This window comes from Saccostrea echinata, unplaced genomic scaffold (genome assembly GCF_033153115.1).
Source record: "Saccostrea echinata isolate AGI-Se365-2 ecotype Australia unplaced genomic scaffold, CSIRO_AGI_Sech_v1 ptg000012l, whole genome shotgun sequence".
Taxonomy (NCBI): Eukaryota; Metazoa; Mollusca; class Bivalvia; order Ostreida; family Ostreidae; genus Saccostrea; species Saccostrea echinata.
The window spans coordinates 20,308,295-20,329,018 of NW_026889761.1; the positions used below are offsets into that span (position 1 = coordinate 20,308,295).

At 32.0% G+C, this 20,724-nt stretch overlaps 1 protein-coding gene and 1 long non-coding RNA gene across 3 annotated transcripts; both read right to left on the bottom strand.

The window, feature by feature from the left end:
• Positions 1-2,078: 2,078 nt before the first annotated feature.
• LOC133186090 (uncharacterized) lies at positions 2,079-18,002 on the bottom strand. 2 transcript variants are annotated; one of them, XR_009720998.1, is made up of 4 exons: positions 17,855-18,002; positions 17,252-17,325; positions 8,201-8,596; positions 2,079-2,589 (listed from the first exon to the last, which is right to left on the bottom strand). It is a non-coding gene; the product is annotated as an uncharacterized LOC133186090 (long non-coding RNA). The 2 variants fall into 2 exon arrangements; XR_009720999.1 differs by lacking the exons at positions 17,252-17,325; positions 17,855-18,002 and adding an exon at positions 14,976-15,083.
• On the bottom strand, positions 11,309-12,499 carry LOC133186089 (uncharacterized). Its single transcript, XM_061321370.1, has 2 exons — positions 12,178-12,499; positions 11,309-11,931 (listed from the first exon to the last, which is right to left on the bottom strand). The coding sequence occupies exons 1-2, from the start codon at positions 12,243-12,245 to the stop codon at positions 11,514-11,516; spliced, it is 486 nt and encodes a 161-aa protein (XP_061177354.1). The 5' UTR covers positions 12,246-12,499; the 3' UTR covers positions 11,309-11,513.
• Positions 18,003-20,724: the final 2,722 nt, after the last annotated feature.

Consider the following 20,724-nt stretch of genomic DNA (forward strand, 5'->3'; position numbering starts at 1 on the left):
AGAAGAATTGGTTTCTTAAGTATTTCCAAAATTTCTTTAATGGGGTGTACTCCAAAGCCCTGATTCAATCACACCTGTATCCAACCTTATTAAATAATATATTATTTTTCTTAACCCCTTCCATCAATATCATGCAAAACGGGAATTATGAAAAAGGGGGAGGATTCTCATATAAGTACCCGAAACGTGGAGCGGGGAGGGGGTGCATAACATTTTCACTTATTCCTTTGTTGAACGTAGGACGGTAGCAGGGAGAGTGTGGCTAATTTTGGTCAAAATTTGAGGCATGTTACCGGATATTGTTACCGGATATTGCATATGCAAACAAAGAATTTTTTAAGCTTGGTTACAAGTTCTAAAAAACTTTTGACCGACACAATCAAACATACATATATATTTGATAAAATGAATACGAATTTACTTAATTAATTCATTTATGTAATGAGAATATTTTAACACATTAAAGAATACGGGCTAGGCTAGTGGATCAAATAATACAATAGACTGAGATTTGAAATATAAATAGTGAATAAAGCCATTATCTCTTTACATATTTTCAAATTTGATTTAAAAAAAAAAAGATGAAAAAGTGATTGCAAAATCTAAAACCACCTGACCAGAAGGCCCACTTTAATCTTAACAAATAATTTCATTAATAAGGCAACTAATTCTGAACAATATTTGCATATAATATACTGTTACATAGATAGAGATGTGTGTCATGTACAACCAAGTACAAATTCAAATTACTTATCAAATAGGTAAAACCCCTTATAAAAACTTCAAAGGGAAAACTGGACCTTTATGACTATAGGCTTAATTCATCTTTTTCCATTAAAATCATTTATTATTTTAAAAAAATCAAACTCGCTGTGTTTCTTCAGAATAGGGTGTACTTTTATGTTCCTAAAATTATAAGAATGAAATCCAATACCCTGAAGATGCCAAAGCCAAAATGCTTGCCTGAGTCATTTTGTGTCTATTGCTCTTAAAGAGATTATTTTTAAAGATTTTTCCCCTCCATATTCCCATGAAAAATGTTGACACCTGTATACATGTAAAATTTAACCCCTAATTTTTAAGTCCTTTTCTAATCCAAATGTCCATAATTTAAACAAAATTAAATATTGACACTTAGATACATGCAAAATGAAAACCCTACTTTTAGCCCTTTCCTAACCCCAATGTTTATAATTTGAAAAAAATAAATCTATATGATGTTGTAATGTTGGCATATGAATTTGCTTTATGTCACCCTGCTAATTTTCACTTATACATATTTTCATGCAAAACTTTTAACCCCTCTGCAGCTCTATCCTTGCCTTATGGGCAATGAAAAAAACTTGAATCTATGCTCATTAAGAAAACTCTTGGATAACAATTGTCTTATATGATCAAGTTGTTCTTAAGGTATTCAATGTATAATGACCATATTCTGTACCTAATAAATGAATGGTCCAGTGTTTTTAATCAAATTATCATTTTGAAGATGTTATCAAATAAAAGTACACCACCAAAGGAATTTACAAAATTTTGATTATTGTCCAATTAATTGCACCTTGAATATTATATTGAAGTCTATGGGCAGCGCATGTTTTGTTTAGATATTCAAAAAGGTAATTTGAACCTCATACAAATCTCTTGTGAAAATATGCATAAACTCTCTCTTTATTGAAATATGAAATAAAATAAGTCATCTACCACAGATATATTGACAAAATTTAAATTTTCTTCTTTGCATCAAGGGTGCAGATAACTCTTGAAAATGTTTACGGTGCAAAATGGTCATGCAGTTTTTAATATGTTATCAGTCATGTGAATTTGGTTCATTTTACTTTCATCATTAATATCTAGCAATACATATTTAACTATTTAAAATAATTCAAGATTGCTCAATATTCCTTCATTATACATTGAATACCTTAAAATGAAAGATTTTTAATGACATTATTCCATTTTTCATATTTCTTCATTATCTCCCCTTGAAAAAGGATGCAGCACCTTTATTTGAATAAGCTTTATTCCTTTTAAGCAGAGATACATTGTACCAAATGTGGTTTACATTGACCAAATGTTAAAAAAAAAGAAAATGTTAAAAGTTAATGGAGGACAAACAGTCAAACATAAATGTTGCATTGTTGGATACCAGAGACTTCTTTTTATCAGAATTGTGCAATTGAGCCTTTGGATCAGGTGAGCTAAATTCCATATCCATGTTTAGCTATGGACCTCACTGTTTAAACAGGTGTGCTATATCTTCTTAAAGTAATGTACACCATATACAAATGTTATTTTTAAGGCAATTCACTTCAATTTATTAATACTGGTACAATTTAGAAGATCTGAATTCCACTGGCAACTGTCAAAGGCAATCTAGTCTCACTTATAGATGAATCAGAATGTTTTTAAATGTACTTCAATTGTCACAGCAGAATTTGTTTAACTTCCAAGAAATATTTTTCGAACTGGCTGGCTCTCTCAGTTGGACATTCAAGCACTCAAAATGGCTGCAAGATTATTTTTTCTGATGAACACTAGGAATTTTCTTTTGTCCTGGTTTTCTTCTTCAGCCCACCATCATGCATGCATCTATATTGAAATTAAATTTAAATGATCATTTAATCATGCATGTTTAAAAAAAAACACTTCAAATCATCAAATCCTTCCTGCATATATATATATATATATATAAAACAGAGTATTATTTGAATTTGGAATTACACTGTATTCGCAAGTGTACATGTAATCTGGTTCCCCTTAAAAATAAGAAAGGCTATAATTCTGTCAAAAATCAACAAAGTGGAATGAAATGCAAACTTGATCTGTAACTTAATTATCAAGGTACACACACATGTACTAAAAATCAGCTAAATACACATGTACACTGTATCTGCGAGTGTTTAGTATGGTGGCATATTTCTGCCCCCTACATGCAAGATAAATTATGTTAACATGAAACATAATTATGTAGACATGCGATTTATCTATGTCAACATGCAAAATAATTATTTTAACATGCGAGATAAATATGTAGACATGCGACTTATTTATGTCAACATTCAAGATAATTATGTAGATATGCAACTTATTTATCTCAACATGCAAGATAATAATGTTAACATGCAGCTTATATTTTTCAACATGCGACTTATTTATGTCAACATGCGAGTTATTTTTTACATGCAAGATGATTATGTTAACATGCAACTTATTTATGTCAACATGTGACTTATTCATGTCAACATGCAACTTATTTATGTCAACATGCAAGTTATATTTAAACATGCAAAATAATTATGTCAACATATGCATGCAAGATAATAAGTTGCATGTCAACAAACATATCTCACATATTGAAATAATAAATTAACTCGCATGTCAACATAATTATCTTGTATCTTGTTATCATGTTTACATAAATAAGTTGCATGTTAACATTAATTATCTTGCATGTTGACATAAATAAGTTGCATGTCTACATAATTATCTTGCATGTTAACATAAATAAGTCGCATGTCAACATAATTCTGTTACATCTTGCTTGTATGATGTCATATAATGGCGTGCATAAGTAAAGTTTAAAATTAGATTCTCTTGAGAAGTTGGTAACTCGCATGTAACATAATTATTTTGCATGTTGGCATAAATAAGTCGCATATCTACATAATTATGTTGCATGTAAACATAATTTATCTTGCATGTAGGGGGCAGAAATATGCCACCAATGCCCATAGTTTAGAAAAAAAAATCCAGAAAACCAAGTGATAAAGACTGACAGACAGACTGATGTGTCATAATAGAACATGCTAACTAAATAAATTAAAAGGAAAATCCCACTTTTCAGAGCACGGTTTTAATAAAACAAAAAGTGTGGAAAACCAAATGGGACAGGCTGACAGACAGTCAAGGAGAAAATCTATAGTCCTCTCCAGTTTCAACGACATGGGACTATTAAAATAAGAAGTTTACACCCTCTCAAATGTTAAACATATTAAAAGACCCTTCTTTTTTGGATTGAGATTTTTTTTTTTTTTTTTAAAAAGTGATATTCTTTCATTTGGTGATCCAAACAGAATTATAAAATTTAAAACTAGATTTACATAAAATTTTAATGAATAATGAGTAGAGAAAACATTTTTTAAACATAAGAAATTTTAATCTATCCATTTTAGCAAATATTTTTCATCACTCGAATCATTCTTGCTATGGCAGATTAAATTTGAAGAAAATAATTATTCGATGTGTAGGTTGCAGGGGCTTTTGAATTAAAAAAATATTGTGTATAGGAAGTCTTAACATACAAATATTAGCTGTACATATATACATTAAATATTATACAATTATTGCTGGTTTTTGAGGTCAATACGATGATTTAGACACCTGAAGAGTACAGTATTCACCGAGCCCGAAGGGCGAGGTGAATATTGTACTTCGAAGGTGGCTAAATCATCGTATTGACCGAAAAAACAGCAATAATTGTTTTATTATATGATTAAATGACACACACTCATTAAGCAATCCATGCCATCTTACTTGTTCACATCTATTGAAGTACTAGCCGAACATAATGAGAGAAACAGGGTTAAAAAACAACCAGTTTTATCACATGTATTTTGGAATTTTTAATTCTAGTTTAGGGTCAATGTAGAGGAAATAAATGTCAGGCACATATATAGGATTGATTTTGAAAATGGGGGCATTAGAAGGGAAAAAAAAAATGACAACTTACCTGAAAACAAACTTTTGACTAGCCCCCCCCCCCCCCCAAAAAAAAAAAAAGGAAAAGAATTCTCCCAACTCAAAATTTTATTTAGTGGGATATAAAGATCCATAAACGAGGGGAGTGGGGCTTTCATTGAAATTTTTTATACTTAAAATTTAAAATAAAACTTTACATTCTCAAAAGGTGGGGAGAGAGGGGCAGTCCTCCTGCAACCCCCCACTCCCACCCCTCACCCAAGAATCTATGTGCCTTTAATGTTATGTTCATATGAGTGGAAGTCAGGAACAAGTGAAATAACTTTCCAAAACTATTTGCATCAATTTGGAATTTCCCTATCTATTTTTGGTCAAATGTAGAATAAATAATTCCTTATATTGACCTGAAAGGTCACGTGCAGGTCAATATAACATAGTACATGTGTATTTTTCTAACATTGTTGGATCTCAGCCAATCAGAGAGATGGGAATTATTCAATCATATAATAAATAAATATATATATATTACCGTATATACTCGCCTATAAGTCGGTTTGCATATAACATGTATAAGTCGGTTGTATTTTTTAAGCTTTTATTAGAGGGATTGACCATGTTGACCATCTAAAATATCAGTCTTTTTATAACTCGCCTATAAGTCGGACAAAGAGTTTTGGTCCAAATTACAACTCCCAAAAAACCGACTTATAGGCGAGTATATACGGTATATACACACTGTGCTGTAGAAAGCCTGTCCATTGCTAAAATTCATTCACCATTTTTTAATAAATATGTTGTCAACTTACATGACTTAGTGTCTTCAACTTATCCCTCTTATCAGTTAAACTTACATAATTAACATGATTAACCATGTTAACTGACACATTTGCTTTCAACAGATTTTATCATAATCTAAAAATATCTCATGATTTTATTGCAATTATAAATTCATAAAATTTATATGTCCTTATTTGTCGCACATAGTCTCTTAATTAGGGGTGTTTGTTATACATGGACCAGTATATGGAGATAACTTTCAACTGAAGTTGGTTACCAGTTAAAGGCAATCTTAATTATCTTTACTTTTTTGGTTGTCAATTTAAAAATCAGAAAAGAATTCAAGTCATCTTAATTTAAGTACGACTTCAATGTACTTTACAAAATGTAAATTTTTTTTTTTTGAGATATAGAATTTTGAATTACCATGATTACTGATTCTATAAACATGATAAATTATATTTATAAACAAACCTTATCATAATGATTGAAGAATACATTTATTCTTATTAATAACAATTTTACAGTGGAAACTTCAAGGAATTTTTTTTTAATATTCTATAGAACACGTGGAACAAAAGTAAAAAAAAATTAAGTGATATGCATCAATATATATCATAAAACACAAGTCAAAATATTGTGACAGTCATGATTAAATTTTTTGGCCTTTTTAAACTTATCCCTACTTTTAATTAAATGAATATTTACTCTACACTTTGTGTAAGTTTTGAATGAGAAAGCATTTATGAGATTAGACTCAAAGCAAAGCTAGTGGGCTAACAACAAAACAAGAGGCCCATGGGCAACAACACTCACCTATCAGTCACTTTGGCCCTGCTGTTCTGCCACAGATTTCCCCCCCAATATACATGTATTCCTAATGGCTACGTAAAATTTTGATCGTCTTTTGTGGCCCAACCCTATATATAGGGGCCATCATTTAATAAAAAATGAATCTACGCTACCAGAGGATGCTTCTTACATTATTATGTTTCATCGTGGCTTTAATGTTCTTGAGAAGAATTAAGCATTTTAAAGATTTATCCAATGTAATCCCTATTGTGGCCCCACCCTACCCCCAGGGGCCATGATCTGAAAAATTTAAAACCTACACTACCTAAGAAAGCTTTCACCTAATTTTCATCTTTTCTAGTCCAGTATTTCTTGAGAAGAAGATATTTAAAATTTTTCCTATATATTTCAATGTAAAGTTTTGATTCCCTATTGTGGCCCTACCCTACCCCCAGGGGACATGTTTTGAACAATTTACAATCTACACTACCTTGATCAGGAAGCTTTCAACTAAATTTCATCTTTACTAGTCCAGTGGTCTTGAGAAGAAGATTTTTAAAGATGTTTTTCCTACAATATTTTCAATGTAAAACATCCATTCCCTATTGTGGCCCCACCCTACTCCCGGGGACCATGATCTAAACAATTTATAATCTAATATTCCTTAGGAAGCATTTATATGAGTATCAGCTTTTCTGCCACAGTGGTTCTTGAGAAGAAGATATCTGAAGATTTTTCCTATATATTTCATTGTAAAATTTTCATCCCCTAATTTGTGGCCCCATCAAGCTCGTGGGGGCAAGATTTGAATAATTTACAATCTACACTACCTCAGGAAGCTTACATATAAGTTTCAGCTTTTCTGGCTCATTGCTTCTTGAAAGAATATGTTTCAATGGCCCCACCCTATTTTTGCATTTCTTGATTATCTCCCCTTGGAAGGAAACTTGGCCCTTCATTTTAAAATTTAGAATCCCCTTTACCCAGGAATGCTTTGTACCAACTTTGCTTAATATTGGCCCAGTGCTTTTTGAGAAGAAGTTGAAAATATGTGAAAAGTTTACAGATGGACGGACAGACACTGGACAATATGTGATCTAACTTGAACTTTCAGATCAGGTGAGCTAAAACTGGAAAAAGGGTGGGAAGGGGGTGTTAAGTCATACATGCACCTTGTCCATTAGCTTTCACGAAAATTAAAAATATATGTACATGTATTTTTAAAAAAATCAATGTGAGAAGCTACATCAGGGTTTGAAATTAACAGTCACCCACTCGCAATTTGCGACTAATGTTCCATATGGGCGACTTAAAATTATGTTCAAGTTGCCCACATGGCGATTAGAAAATTTACGATAATAAATATTTGTTTTTCAATTTTGTCCGAATGTTTTGTATTTTTCTCTTGAAAAATTTCATAATCAGTAAAGTGCTTTATGATTACCCATAAGAAGTACTTATACATAAAGCGTCTAAGTGATTGTGTCGGGCACAATGTGGCATCGACGGGTCAATAAGCCCAAGAAACCATAGAGTTCTGTTGTTATTTGTGAACGAAAACGTGCCATGTGCTCTATATATGATATTGAATGATCATATCAATCTTCATAAACAGAAGAGTTCCACTTCAAATTTAGATAAGTTGTGCATAATGTTACAATGGATAGAAAAGAAACACAAAACACATGATAAAAAAGAAAAGAAAAATGGGGTTATTGTTTTTATATTCATTAGAAGGTGTGATAATCTGTGGGCGAATAAATTTTGATGTGGGCCCCAGAATTGAGGTTCAGTAGCCCACATGGCTATCAAGGATTACGAGTTAGTTTAAAACCCTGTACATGTAAAAATTAGTTAAAATTAAATGGTAGTAATTAAAATTGCTAGGTCATTAACAATCAAGATAATTGATATAAATGTTTAATTCACTAACCAATAATGAGATCCAAGTTCAAAGAGCCATATTTCCAATGGTTGATTCTTTGTCATCAAAACTCCTAAAATCCGTCTTCATCTTAACTCGCACATCTTCCTTGAATTTTTGAGAATCATGATTTTTGTTAATTTTGTCAGTTCAACAGTATTTCCTGACTTAATGGAAGTCTGAAAAAAGTCCTGAGGATTACACTCTACTATTCTTTTTTTCCACACTCCCATGGAATTTATTCTGATTTGTCATATTTGGTTTCTCACAATCCTTAAATTTTTCTATTGTGGCTATACATGCTTCCTTTAAACTTGGTTGATATCATGTGTTCTATGATCCACCACAAACTGTAGAACAGACGTCCTTCTTCTTACAGGGTTTGTTGATAAGAAATGTTCATAACTAAAAAGATAAAGTGATTCCCATCTATTAGAATGTTGCAGACCTTTAATGAAATATCAAGATTACAAACAGTATTTAAGCTCAAAGGTGCATTGAAACATTACTAATTGTGAGCATTGCAAACATAGATCTCTAAAACATCAGAGGTGGGATGAGTTGTCATGGAGGAATAAGCATCCCCTGTCAACTAGTTACACCTGCTGTGCGCTCCTTGTCATAATAGGGTGAAATGGATTAATCTGTAGACAATTCAGTATGAAAATAATGGCCTAACAATTTCTGTATGAAAAACATCGATCAGTAAACATTTGACTTATCTGTACAGTAGACTGTATTTGTTAACAAGGTCATTGTATCAAACACAGAATACGGAACTTTCGAGATACGCCGGAATCGTGGTTTACGGCTGACTTTTACACACAGCAGTCACGTGATAATAAGGAAATGTAGGGCATTGTAATGGCGAATGTTTACATCGCAACGAAATATTGAGCAGACGAAATTATTCGACGTCTGAAAAAAAGGAAGAACACAGATACTCCCAGCCACTACTGGTGTTCTTTGTCAGGGTGTGCAGCAGACGGGAGGCCAGTTGAGCCACTTATCCTTGGATGCAAGGCGTCCAATTTTAAGAGGAAACTCAAATTACGAAGGCAGCGGCCTCAGCAGGTCTTTCGAGATGAGGAGTTTTCCCCTAGACGATACCACTCCGTTTGTTCCCTACATTTTGTAGATGGCTGTCCCACTGAAAACAATCCTATCCCTACCCTATTTAGTCGCTACAATTTCAAGATTCCAAAATAGAAACCACCTCCATTGAAAAACCTCAGCATGCATATGCGAGTACAACCGCTATGAATATACATGTATACCTCTACATCAACAGAGAAGAAGTGTGAAAAGGGTCAATGTAAAAAAAAAAACAGGGCCATCCAGGAAGCTGACTAGATTCGAAGAATTCTTGATCACACTCCTTAGAATTTGACTTGGTGTCAACACCTCTTTACTTGCTAACTTGTTTGGGGTAGCCGAGAGTCAGGTATACCAAATATTTAGCACATGGATTAATCTCATATATAGGGTGTGTTACTAAGAAATATTAGATTCAAACTGCAAGTTCACTAATTTGTCTAAGTTTCAAATAAAAATCTAAATATTGTTAATATTTTATGAATATATCTTAATTTTTTATTATATTACAAATGGTTTATTTCCTTAAATAAATTAATTACTGGTAATTGGTAAATATATTATATATATATATTTATTTATTTAGATTCACAAATAATATAATTCACACAGAATATTAGTATTTTGACTTTGAAAAGTATTACTAAGTAACTGTATTTTATATAGGTATTTGGACCTCAAATTAAATGGCCTTCAAGAGCACAAGTATAAGGAAATTCATACCACACTCATTCAAGAATGCTTTTCCTTGGACAAGAGTTCAGAGTAGTCGACTGAACAGAGATGTTTGTTCAGCGGCCACGTACCCCTAGAGCACAGCATCAAACATACAATAACTATAAGAGCCATAACACATTAAAGTGCCTTGTTGGAATCACTCCCTCTTGTATCACCACTTGACGAACGAATAATGATCTATATATGATGCATGTAATTGTACTATCCAAAGATGTGTTCATGAATGCTCTATGATCATGAATAGTAGCTATGCACATAATATGACATCTGAAACAAGTGCTTACATGTAAATTAAATCAAAAGAATAAGATCTTTTTTATGTATCTGAATGTTCATTCCATAAAGGCATCTAAAACATACCAGACCTGGGGTCAATTACTTTAAATGTAATGCATTAAATTACAATTACTTCGAAATTTTTACCATTACAATTACCATTACCCTCATTTAGAAAAGTAATTAATTAAATTACAATTACTTTGTTTAAGTAATGAATTACATTACACATTACATTTTATAAGAGAAAAACACAAATTTTATGACCACACAATTTATATCTATACTTTTCACACTTTGTGCTTGGTTGATATGCTTTCCCTCATGTCTGTAAGTCAGAGTGGTATTTGGATTTTGTATTCATTTATCATGTCCATGTAGTTTACCAATCTACCATGATCTACAGTTGACAAAGAAAGTGGATCGGAACACTTTTAATGTTGCAGTTTTGTTCAGTCTCTGATGTTAGTTCCTCCGTTTTTTTTTTAAATAAATGTATTAATGTCACTTGTTTTGTGGCTTCTTTGAAACCCAATGATTTCTTCTTTTTTTTTCAAAACAATTCTGGCTTTCTTCAATTGATTTTATAACTGTCTTGTCAAGAAGTTTTCCATTAAAACAATTATTTACATGTAGTATGTCTGTCAATCACCACTGAATAAACATTTTTTTTTTTTAAAGTAAGATATAGGATTTTAATTTTAAGACTTTAACATTATAAATAAAAAAAAAAATAACCTCTCAGTGACCTTTATTTGTTTCAGATTCAATAATGAAGAGAGATTTAAAACCAAAATGTAATTGAAAGGCAATGGTCATTACTGACATTTTTTTTTTAATTAATGCATAAACATTACAATTGTAATTGAAAGATGAGTCCATTACACATTACATCCAATTACTTTGAAAAAATGTAATGATTACAATGCATTACCATTACCCCAGGTCTGATACAAACTGTAATGTAAATATTGTATTTATTTATGAAAGAATTTAATCATATGATCATGATGATTGAAATATTTTATTGTTTGTTCCTAATTTATATTTATCAGTTCAGGTATTCTGCCATCAATAAATTATGAATATTAATGAATCCTGTACCTTAGACCAAAAGTGTTTTAAGTTTTTCCTCACTGTTATAATCAAGAATGCCATAAATTATTATGCATTACATGCTTATCTCATTTACAAATTTGTTGCTCTGCTATACTTAGAGAGACATAATTGCAACTTTCAAATGTTTGTCGAAGAGATATTCACATTTTTGTACTATTTCCTCAAATTTCAAAGGATCATAATGTATTTGCTCACAGAAAAATCCACATTTTGTGTAAAAACACAGGAGTTGAAACAATTTTTTTTCTTCAATTTCTTTAATAGGGTTGTTGTTCAAGGACTTGCATGGGTTGTTTATTGAATGGTGAGCGCTAACTTCAGGTTCTTCTCCTGTATAGTCCTGTAGTTTTATGTAATTGGCCAATACAAGATGAGATGACACGAGGCTTAAAAAATTGTCCCAAACACATGGAATATCTGTTCCGACTTGAGTGTGACAGTCTTTGTGCCTCTCACAGAATGAAGCCACAGCAAATATCGAAGCTGTACAGTGCTTACACGACCCATCATCTCTAAAATCAAGAGAACTTTTGTTCAAAGTGATGAAGTATTGAATATGAAATTCCATGACATGAGAAGTGTATTGAGCAATTTACATAATCATAAATGCTTGTAGGCTGAGACAGGGCTCCCTCTGTGTATGTTTTTTTATGAACAAAAAGCATTAGTATATCTTTATGAAATAACATTTTTGATAATTATTGCTTTAAATTCTACTGGAGAATCTGTAGTCATAATGTGAAAACCAGAATATTTACACTACATCCACCTGAGTGAATCTGTTCATTGCCCTCAACAAATATCCAGGTCTTGTACGGATCTGCATCTGGCTAGTCTCAGGAACTGTGTCACACTTGATGTACTGAAAATCATCAGACAGGGGGGACACTTTCACTTTATCAACGTGGTTGTTTTAGTCTGTATCCATTGTCTTGTCTCTGTCTATGTTTTCAACCGAGAATAACGTACTCCAGCCATCGTTCAAAAGTTTTATGAAAACATCGGAAATCTCAATGTTCGGCAGTTTTATGAGATCTTCAGACCACCTATCAACACTTGTTATATTTCGGAAAACTTTATCTCCAAAGTTTGACATCACCACCCTGTAGGCCTAATCATCTGCCACTTCTGAATTTCAACTCCCAGTTCACAAAGTCTTATCAAATGATGATTTTAATATATTGAAAAAGCTATTCCTTTAAAGGATAAAAGGTCTTTCAGCATAGGCACTTGCCAAGAATTGAAATTATAGTCGTAATCGCAGTCTGTATCTAATGACGCCATCGTTTACGATGAAAACGGAAGTAAACATGCCCTACATTTCACTTTTGCGTGATGTAAAAATCGGGTCGGAAACGTATCTCGGAAGTCGCGTATTTGCAAAATGTTCAACCTGTATCATCAACTTATTTGCCAATAGCTTGCCTCATTTTAGTAATTGTTTGTACTAGGTACACATGCTCTTGTCCTTTGAATCAAATGGGAGTCATAAACTCCATATGAAGGTGATAATGCTACATAAGTAAGGGAAGTTAATAATAGAAAAATTAAAGTTACGTGTTTATCATAAAATTTAATTGTTACCTTGCCATTAATGTCTTTGTCTAGTAAATTATTCAAATATGAAACAGATGTATATGCCTCTGTGGTGTCTTTAATTTTGAGTTCAAAAACATAATTACATGTGAATGAAAAAAAAATTAAATATAATGAATAGTGATCAATCTCAAAAAATTTATAAACATTACAAATCTGTGAAGTGCCTGGCAAAAGCAAGGACCCCCTGCAAATCCCAGAGGTGGGATCAGGTGTCTAGGAGGAGTAAGCATCCTCTGTTGACCGGTTACACCTGAATAAGTTAATGTAGGAATAAAAATGAATAATTACTGTCCATTGATAAAGCATCATCAATATGTCATTATACATGATATATCTAATCATGTACCGTTAGTATATATAGGACAGGAAATACAAAATATAGTTATTTATAAAACAGTGTACAGTGCTACCTCGGTATATTGCCAGCTTTTGTCCAAGGCAGATTTTGGCATTATAGCGAGGGCGGCAATATAACGAATTCTGCCATAAATTACAATTCAGTGGGTAATCAAAGCAAAATAAATAGTTTACGTAATTCATTTCAGTTACAGTCTGTTAATGTCATGCTGTCATACGTGCACATAAGTATAAAGGAAGCTCTCGTTTCTTTTTGAAAAAGAAGTCATTATTTTTTTGGTTTACAATATTTTTACTGAAAAGAAACAAAATGTCAGAATATTGAACACCTGTCAATTCCCTGCTCTTTCGCCATGCTCTAAGAATTTAATAACCTGATAACAAAGATGTCAGTAGCCGTTATAGCCTCTCGGTATTAAAAAAGTTTTGAGAATTATTATTAATCTCATCTGAATCGAAAGTAGATTTTTTTCACCGTCTCAAGAATTTCTGAATCAGTTAAAAAGTTCGGTTGGTAAAGTGTCATGACGAATGGCAAGTCACGCGTCAGAGTACGTCAACCTGTTGTAATAAACATGCATTCTTATGTTTGCTGGTACCTGTGTACTTCTCTTCCGATTCTGTTTTGATATTTATCAATCAACCCAATCTGTGCCCAACAATTTATGAAAAATTCAGGGGTAACAGAATCCTTAATATTTTCACGTGCGGAATTATAGTAGTCTAAAAATAGAGGTGGGATTTCCTTTTGATCAATAGAATGGCTTCTTAATCTAAGGGGACACAAATGAATATTTGCATTTATTATGGTTTGGTGCATTATCCATGATAAGCAATAATCGGCGATTTGCAATCAAATAGATCGAATGTTGATCAATCAATTTTTTTTTCTCGTAATCCAAATTTGTACGCTTTCTCTTGCCTGACGTTTCCATTACTGTGATGAAATAATTCTTCTATCTTATAAAAACACGCCAAAGACATTGCTAATTTTGAGTTTTATTCACCAATTATTTTTAATTTAGCTGAATTCCTTGTCCAGCCCGTTCCGCTTCACCGTAACCACTGTCAAAGTACGGGTGTGTTGTCCAAATTACCGACCCACTCTAGGTAATTGGCATTGTTCTCAAGGGTTTTCCTTATATAATTTGACCTTTTGTTCCCAAAACCAGTGGCGGATGGCAATAAGCGGGGGTGGCAATATAACGGGTGTATTAACAAAAGGGGGAAATCCGTTCTTCGAGAATTCTTGGCAATAAGCGAGGGTGGCAATATAACAGAGGGCAATATACCAAGGTAGCACTGTATTTTCAACTTCAGCTAGGTCATCATATTAAAAAAAATCATATATTTCCAAACATTGAGGAGTTTCATTGTATTTAATCATGTAAATAATGTATCTGACCTGAGCAACATATGGCATGTGGCTTAATTGTGCTATTACGCATGCATCAAAATTTATTTCTAATTATAGCTTTCCTTAGTGTTCACATGGCCTTAATGCAAAGAAATTTGATGCGTAGTAAATTAATTTGAATTAACTTATTCACATTAAATTGTCCATGTGAATGTGGTTCAAATTTAATCTGTATTAGCTTACGTTTAATTCGAATTAAACCCTCCTTGTGAAGACGACATTAAATGTACATATCTCATACTGTACACCCTCATCAAAGCTTCACAACCAGATAATACATATTCTTGTCAGCTGTCAAAATCACATTCGCATGATTAAAATGAAAGTGAACGTTAAGTTGAATACCGATCCCGATTAGAATAAAGACAATTAAAGGACTGTTAAGGACCCTCTATACACTAAATCAAAAATGTTTTTAGTCCAAGATAAATAAATTGAACACTTTATTTGCATGTGTTTTCTCACTCAAGTAAACAATGTGTAGAGATTTCTGTTCATCAATACTTTAATGTCTGAGAATATTTTTCTTAGGGTGTAAATATGCCATGTACCCTATGTTGAACATGTTGAAATTCAAGAAAATGAAGTAGATCTGATAAGCTCATTATTTATACCTTTATACAATATGATTTTCTCATTCAATTGTTAAGAATGCTTGTATTAACTAAAATTCAGTAACAGACTGCTAGGTTTTCAATTTATTAAATTTGATTTAGACCCCAGGGCGAATTAGTCTCTATCTCCATAAAAATACCATAAAATCAGAGCTCTTTGGTGTGCAGTATATACTAGAGTGTAATTGATTTGTATGAGAAAACTGAAATTAAAATAATCATGGAGGGTAAAAAATTGAGAAGGGGGGGGGTTACAATCTTTCAGATTTCTTCTAATTCCATCAAAAAATATATACAGAGAGCTTAATTTATGCAATCTAAGTAATTATAATACACAGATTATAACATTTCTTGCTCATTTGAAATTACATATACATTTGTAATATTCTTGGCACACCGACTTGTTCACTATCAACAAAATGTTTTCCTTTTAAATTAAATTTTAATAATCTGGTTAAGTGGTACATTGTAACAGATACTCTTTATTAACAAACTTCTCTTAACATAATTGATCACTCAGGTTTACAGCGTCTGCCAGTCAATCGATATCAAACATTAATTAATAGAGTCCGGCCTCTAAAAGATTATGAGGCCCCTTATATTTTTTGTTGTACTGTCAAAATGTCTTTTATTGTCTTATTTAGTATTTTTAATACACTTACAAACAACTTGTTCCTTAGACACTAAATAATGATTTAACTTGAGTTTGGTCTGAATTTACTGTGCTTTTCCAGTCACTGCACTTAAAAATACTATTTTTGCATCTACTGTAAGTTTTACTCGCATTAAGGTGTTGATTATATACATGTACTGTAGAAGCACAAATTTTCGTGGGGATAAAATTTTGTTATTTGTTATGTTATCTGAGAAGGTTTTGTAGGCATTAAATATCATTGTTATGAATGTAACCCTACTCATTATATTGAAATGTAAAATTTCATGTGGGATTAACAACGAACAAATGACAAAATAAAGGAATATTTCTGCTTTAAACGCATATATTGTGTGTATATATATACACTGTATAGCCCTGGCCTTGGGGAACTGGAATCTTGCTCCCTCCCTCAATGATATACTTTAACTGTATAATAACATAATTGTATTCTCTGCAGTTGGAAAATCTTTTCATTAATTTTTCTTTTTAAATTCCTCAATGGAAAAAAAAAATCTCTTCATTTTGAATTTCAGTGGTTGCATTATACCCCAATAAATACATGTATAGTGTGTACCCCTCCTTCTTTGTTTTTTGTTTTTTTCTGAAAATAGAAGTGTGTACACCATAAAAGAGAATTTATAGTAGTTTGTATTTGTCTAATATATTAACACATTACATATGGAATGCCCTGATGACAACAATGACCAATGGTGTAGTATTAATTATCTGTCCTGTTTATTATGGAAAATAGCTAAATAATGAAAATTATCAGTATGACTGTCAGTTGCAAACATCTTTTTTTTTAATCCCATTTAAATAATTTTATTTTACTTTTTATCTGGACTACATGTACATGTATCATAAGTTCTTTGTCTTTTAAACTGAACCTTTAATTTTTTTTTATACTGGCACAATTAGCTGATAACATACGGACTTAATTTTAAATTTATTGATCCTCCCAAATATTTGCCGGTCTTGGGCCAACAGACTGTCATTAAGGTAAATAAATATGTAAAACACTGATTCACGACTGTAGTATATTGAAATAATGCAGGAAAACATATACAGATCATGTTGATACACAAACACATCATCATGAACTCCGATCATCAGAACTTCATGTAGTTTTGTTTTTTTCCTGACATGTAGCTTTTCACTATTAAATGAATATTATATAATTGCATTCATACCATAAACTTCTCTCTGCTGTGTTCTGAGAATCCATGAACATTGATAATTTCTGATCCGAAACCAATGAATCTACCTGAAATGTGTTATAATATTATGCAGTTTTAAAACATAAATTTCATGATAAATAATTAAATAGGAAAATATATTCTTTAATTCCTGTAACTTAGTAGAAGTCGCATCATTTTCATGAATCATCACAGCTATATATACATATTTCTCTCAAAACTGTCCCAATGCAATAATGAGTGCATAACAATAAAATGACAAGTATCAATCTTTAAATTCACATACTTCGAAAACTTTGTACTTTAAAATTAGGGCATGGCACTGTCTAAATGTATGTAGCATGTCTTTGACATTAATATCAACTTATATAGCTGCACTATACCCTCAGGTTGCCAGGGCTAGAAGACCACGTTGAAGCAGGGACCTAAACATGCTTAACAATTATATCTATGTCCCTGGGAGAAGCAAACAGCTACCCCCCCCCCTTTCATCATTTAAATTATTTCTAATATTTACGCCTCAGTTGTACATGTGTTTTTTTAGTTGACAGCTTAATATGTACACAATATTAACAATGAATTTAGCAGCCCACGTACCTATATATAACCCAGGCAGACTGAACGTTTCCCCGGCCCGTAACACATGTTGTGACCGACTCTACTTTCGTTTTTAATATGAAACCTTCGAACTTGACATGACACATAAACAAGACGCGAAACGCAAGAAAACATTTAAAATTTCTGACAATATATTTTGCTACACATTTCAAAAGATCAACGTTGATTCAATAAAATCGAAATATTAGATGCACGTACGTGCAGAAATAGTTTCTCTCCGCGAGTACAACATATGCCAATACGGAATGTGTCTCCCTTCCCAGAGACATAGATATAGAGAAGATTTCTTTATGTTTTCACTAACATTAATAATAATAACTTTTAGTTTAATGGTTTTAACCATTTATACTGCAATCATGCAACGATGCACATTGCAACTTTACAGCATATACATGTATACATATCGTAGGAAAATTATTGAGTAAACAATAATGCCGTAATGTCATAATGGACACATATCTTTACTCATTTATTCATAGGCCATATTTAATACATGTACATAAAATTTATTTATTTACAGATTTTGTACTTACCTTTTACAAAGTTTACTTCGTCCTCATGTACATGACTAAGTGTGAAACGGGTACTGTATTATGATGTCATTTACGACGTCATTTGATGTAACGAGCATGCGCACTCGTAATGTGTGTAAGTCTCGCCGAGAAGAAAAAATGATGGATCGGTGGTCATCTTATACACACTCATTACACAGATCTCATGCATCCGGTCAAATTAACACTTCATTTTTTTGAAATGGGATGCATCCAAGGACATTTTCTAGTTGATTTATGACAAAATCCAACTGAACACCACCATTTCGTGTTCATTTGGATTTTTCCGTGTTCATTTAAACGTGTGCCGTCTAAAGCACGTGTCCAATTGACAGGGTTTACAAACACACACACACACACACACACACACACACACACACACACACACACACATATATATATATATATATATATATATATATATATATATATATATATATATATATATATATATATATATATATATATATATATATATATATATATATATATATTCTGATTTTCTTAGTTAAATTTTAATACTTACACTCGGAGATAGACGCTCTTGTTAACATCTCTATTTTGCTTTGCATTTTCAGAAGAACAGATCTTAACTTTATCTCGGAACAGTTGGTACCAGAGGAAATTTCGACTTGACTCTTCAAGCAGAGGCCAAATTTTGAAATTAATCTGGAAAATTGACTGTTTTATAAATTTATGCATTCTTCAAAATACTATTAAAACGGAGACTCATTAATAGGAGTAGTTTTCTTCTGTACTTTTATACACTGTAATTCCAATGAATTTGACTTCATACGGCTCATTTTTTTTAACCTAACAGGCTCTAGTGAACTTGTTAAATGCACAGATTGGAAATAAATAAATTGGTACTAAGCACAGGCATTAAGAAAACATATAATGAATTGAATAATTTTATTATAGTTTTGATATTCATACTAGTAATTTAAATTTTACTTTGTAGCAGTTAGTTGCCCCCCCCCCCTCCCCCTCTTTGCACGAATAACATCTCAAATGCAATTAGGCATGTTAAGAACTAGATTTTTAGAACGCTTTTTAAAAGAGTACCATTCAAGCGGAAGTATCTTTCACATGTTGTTTAGCTGTTACCAGATTACTCGTATTCCACACAAAATTTTCCTTGAATCGCTTTAGTATGAATTTCAATCAAGATTGATTCCCAGCCGCGATAATGTAGAAAATGCAATGTGTTTGAGGAACTCTCTTGTTTATCAGAAAATACTGACCGTGTGCTAATTCTGAAGTATTCCTCAAAAACGGTTTGCATATATGACGTAGCCATAAGCAAGAAAGCACAGGAGAGTTTCTCAAACGAAATGTACTTTCTATACTTTTGTTGTCCTGGAACAGCCCTGATTCAAACCCAAATGAATCATTTAGTGTCAAATAAAGAAGACCGGAACTTACCTAAAACGTGCAAAGAACTTAAAAATTAAAAGATATGTGGAAAGTACCCTAGCGAGAACAGTCTCAATTCCATAAAAATATAGTGGGAAGACTTAATTCATACATGCCTAATCGCATTAACTTTGTTATTTGTTCAAAAAGAGGAGCAAGTTTATAAGTGAAAGTAAGTTATGAGTTATGAGTATAAAAATTAAATAAAATTGCAAAGAAGATGGGTGAACAAGGCGGGCGAAGTGCCTATAGTGAAACAAACATGAAGTGAAAAATAAAATCTCAATTATATCAAAATTTTCTTTGATATTTCATCTTACATTAAAGTATACTTAATGTAAAATCTCTACAATTTACAAAAATCTCACAAAGGCTGAAATTATTTGCCTACGAAATAGCTTACACACACTAAAGAGGACAAAAAGGATCATTTTCTCACACTTTAACAAAATTTTTCGATATGAGTGGGTCTTCGCTCCATTTTTTTTGAAATTTAATCCTTAAAGTTTGCATAAAAATATACATTTTTTGGTTTACAAAAACATGGAGCAAAGACCCACTAAATCTTAAAAGTACACTTTTATGACAATGCATTCGCATCTTTCCGAGAAATACTTCTCGGAAAGTCCATTAAGTCAAGGGTCATATCACAAACATGATTTAAATGCCACTATTCATCAGGAGCTGTGTAGTGTAGTGGTTAGCGTGTTAGTCTCAAAGCAATAAGATACCCCGGATTTTTATTGTTAAGGGTTCGAATTCCACAAATACCATTTTATTTTTTTAATAAAAGAATTTTTTCCGAGATCTTTTTCTCTCAGAAAAGTTTTGTTGATCATAATTTCATAAATTTCAATACTGAGAACTTTACTTTAAATACTT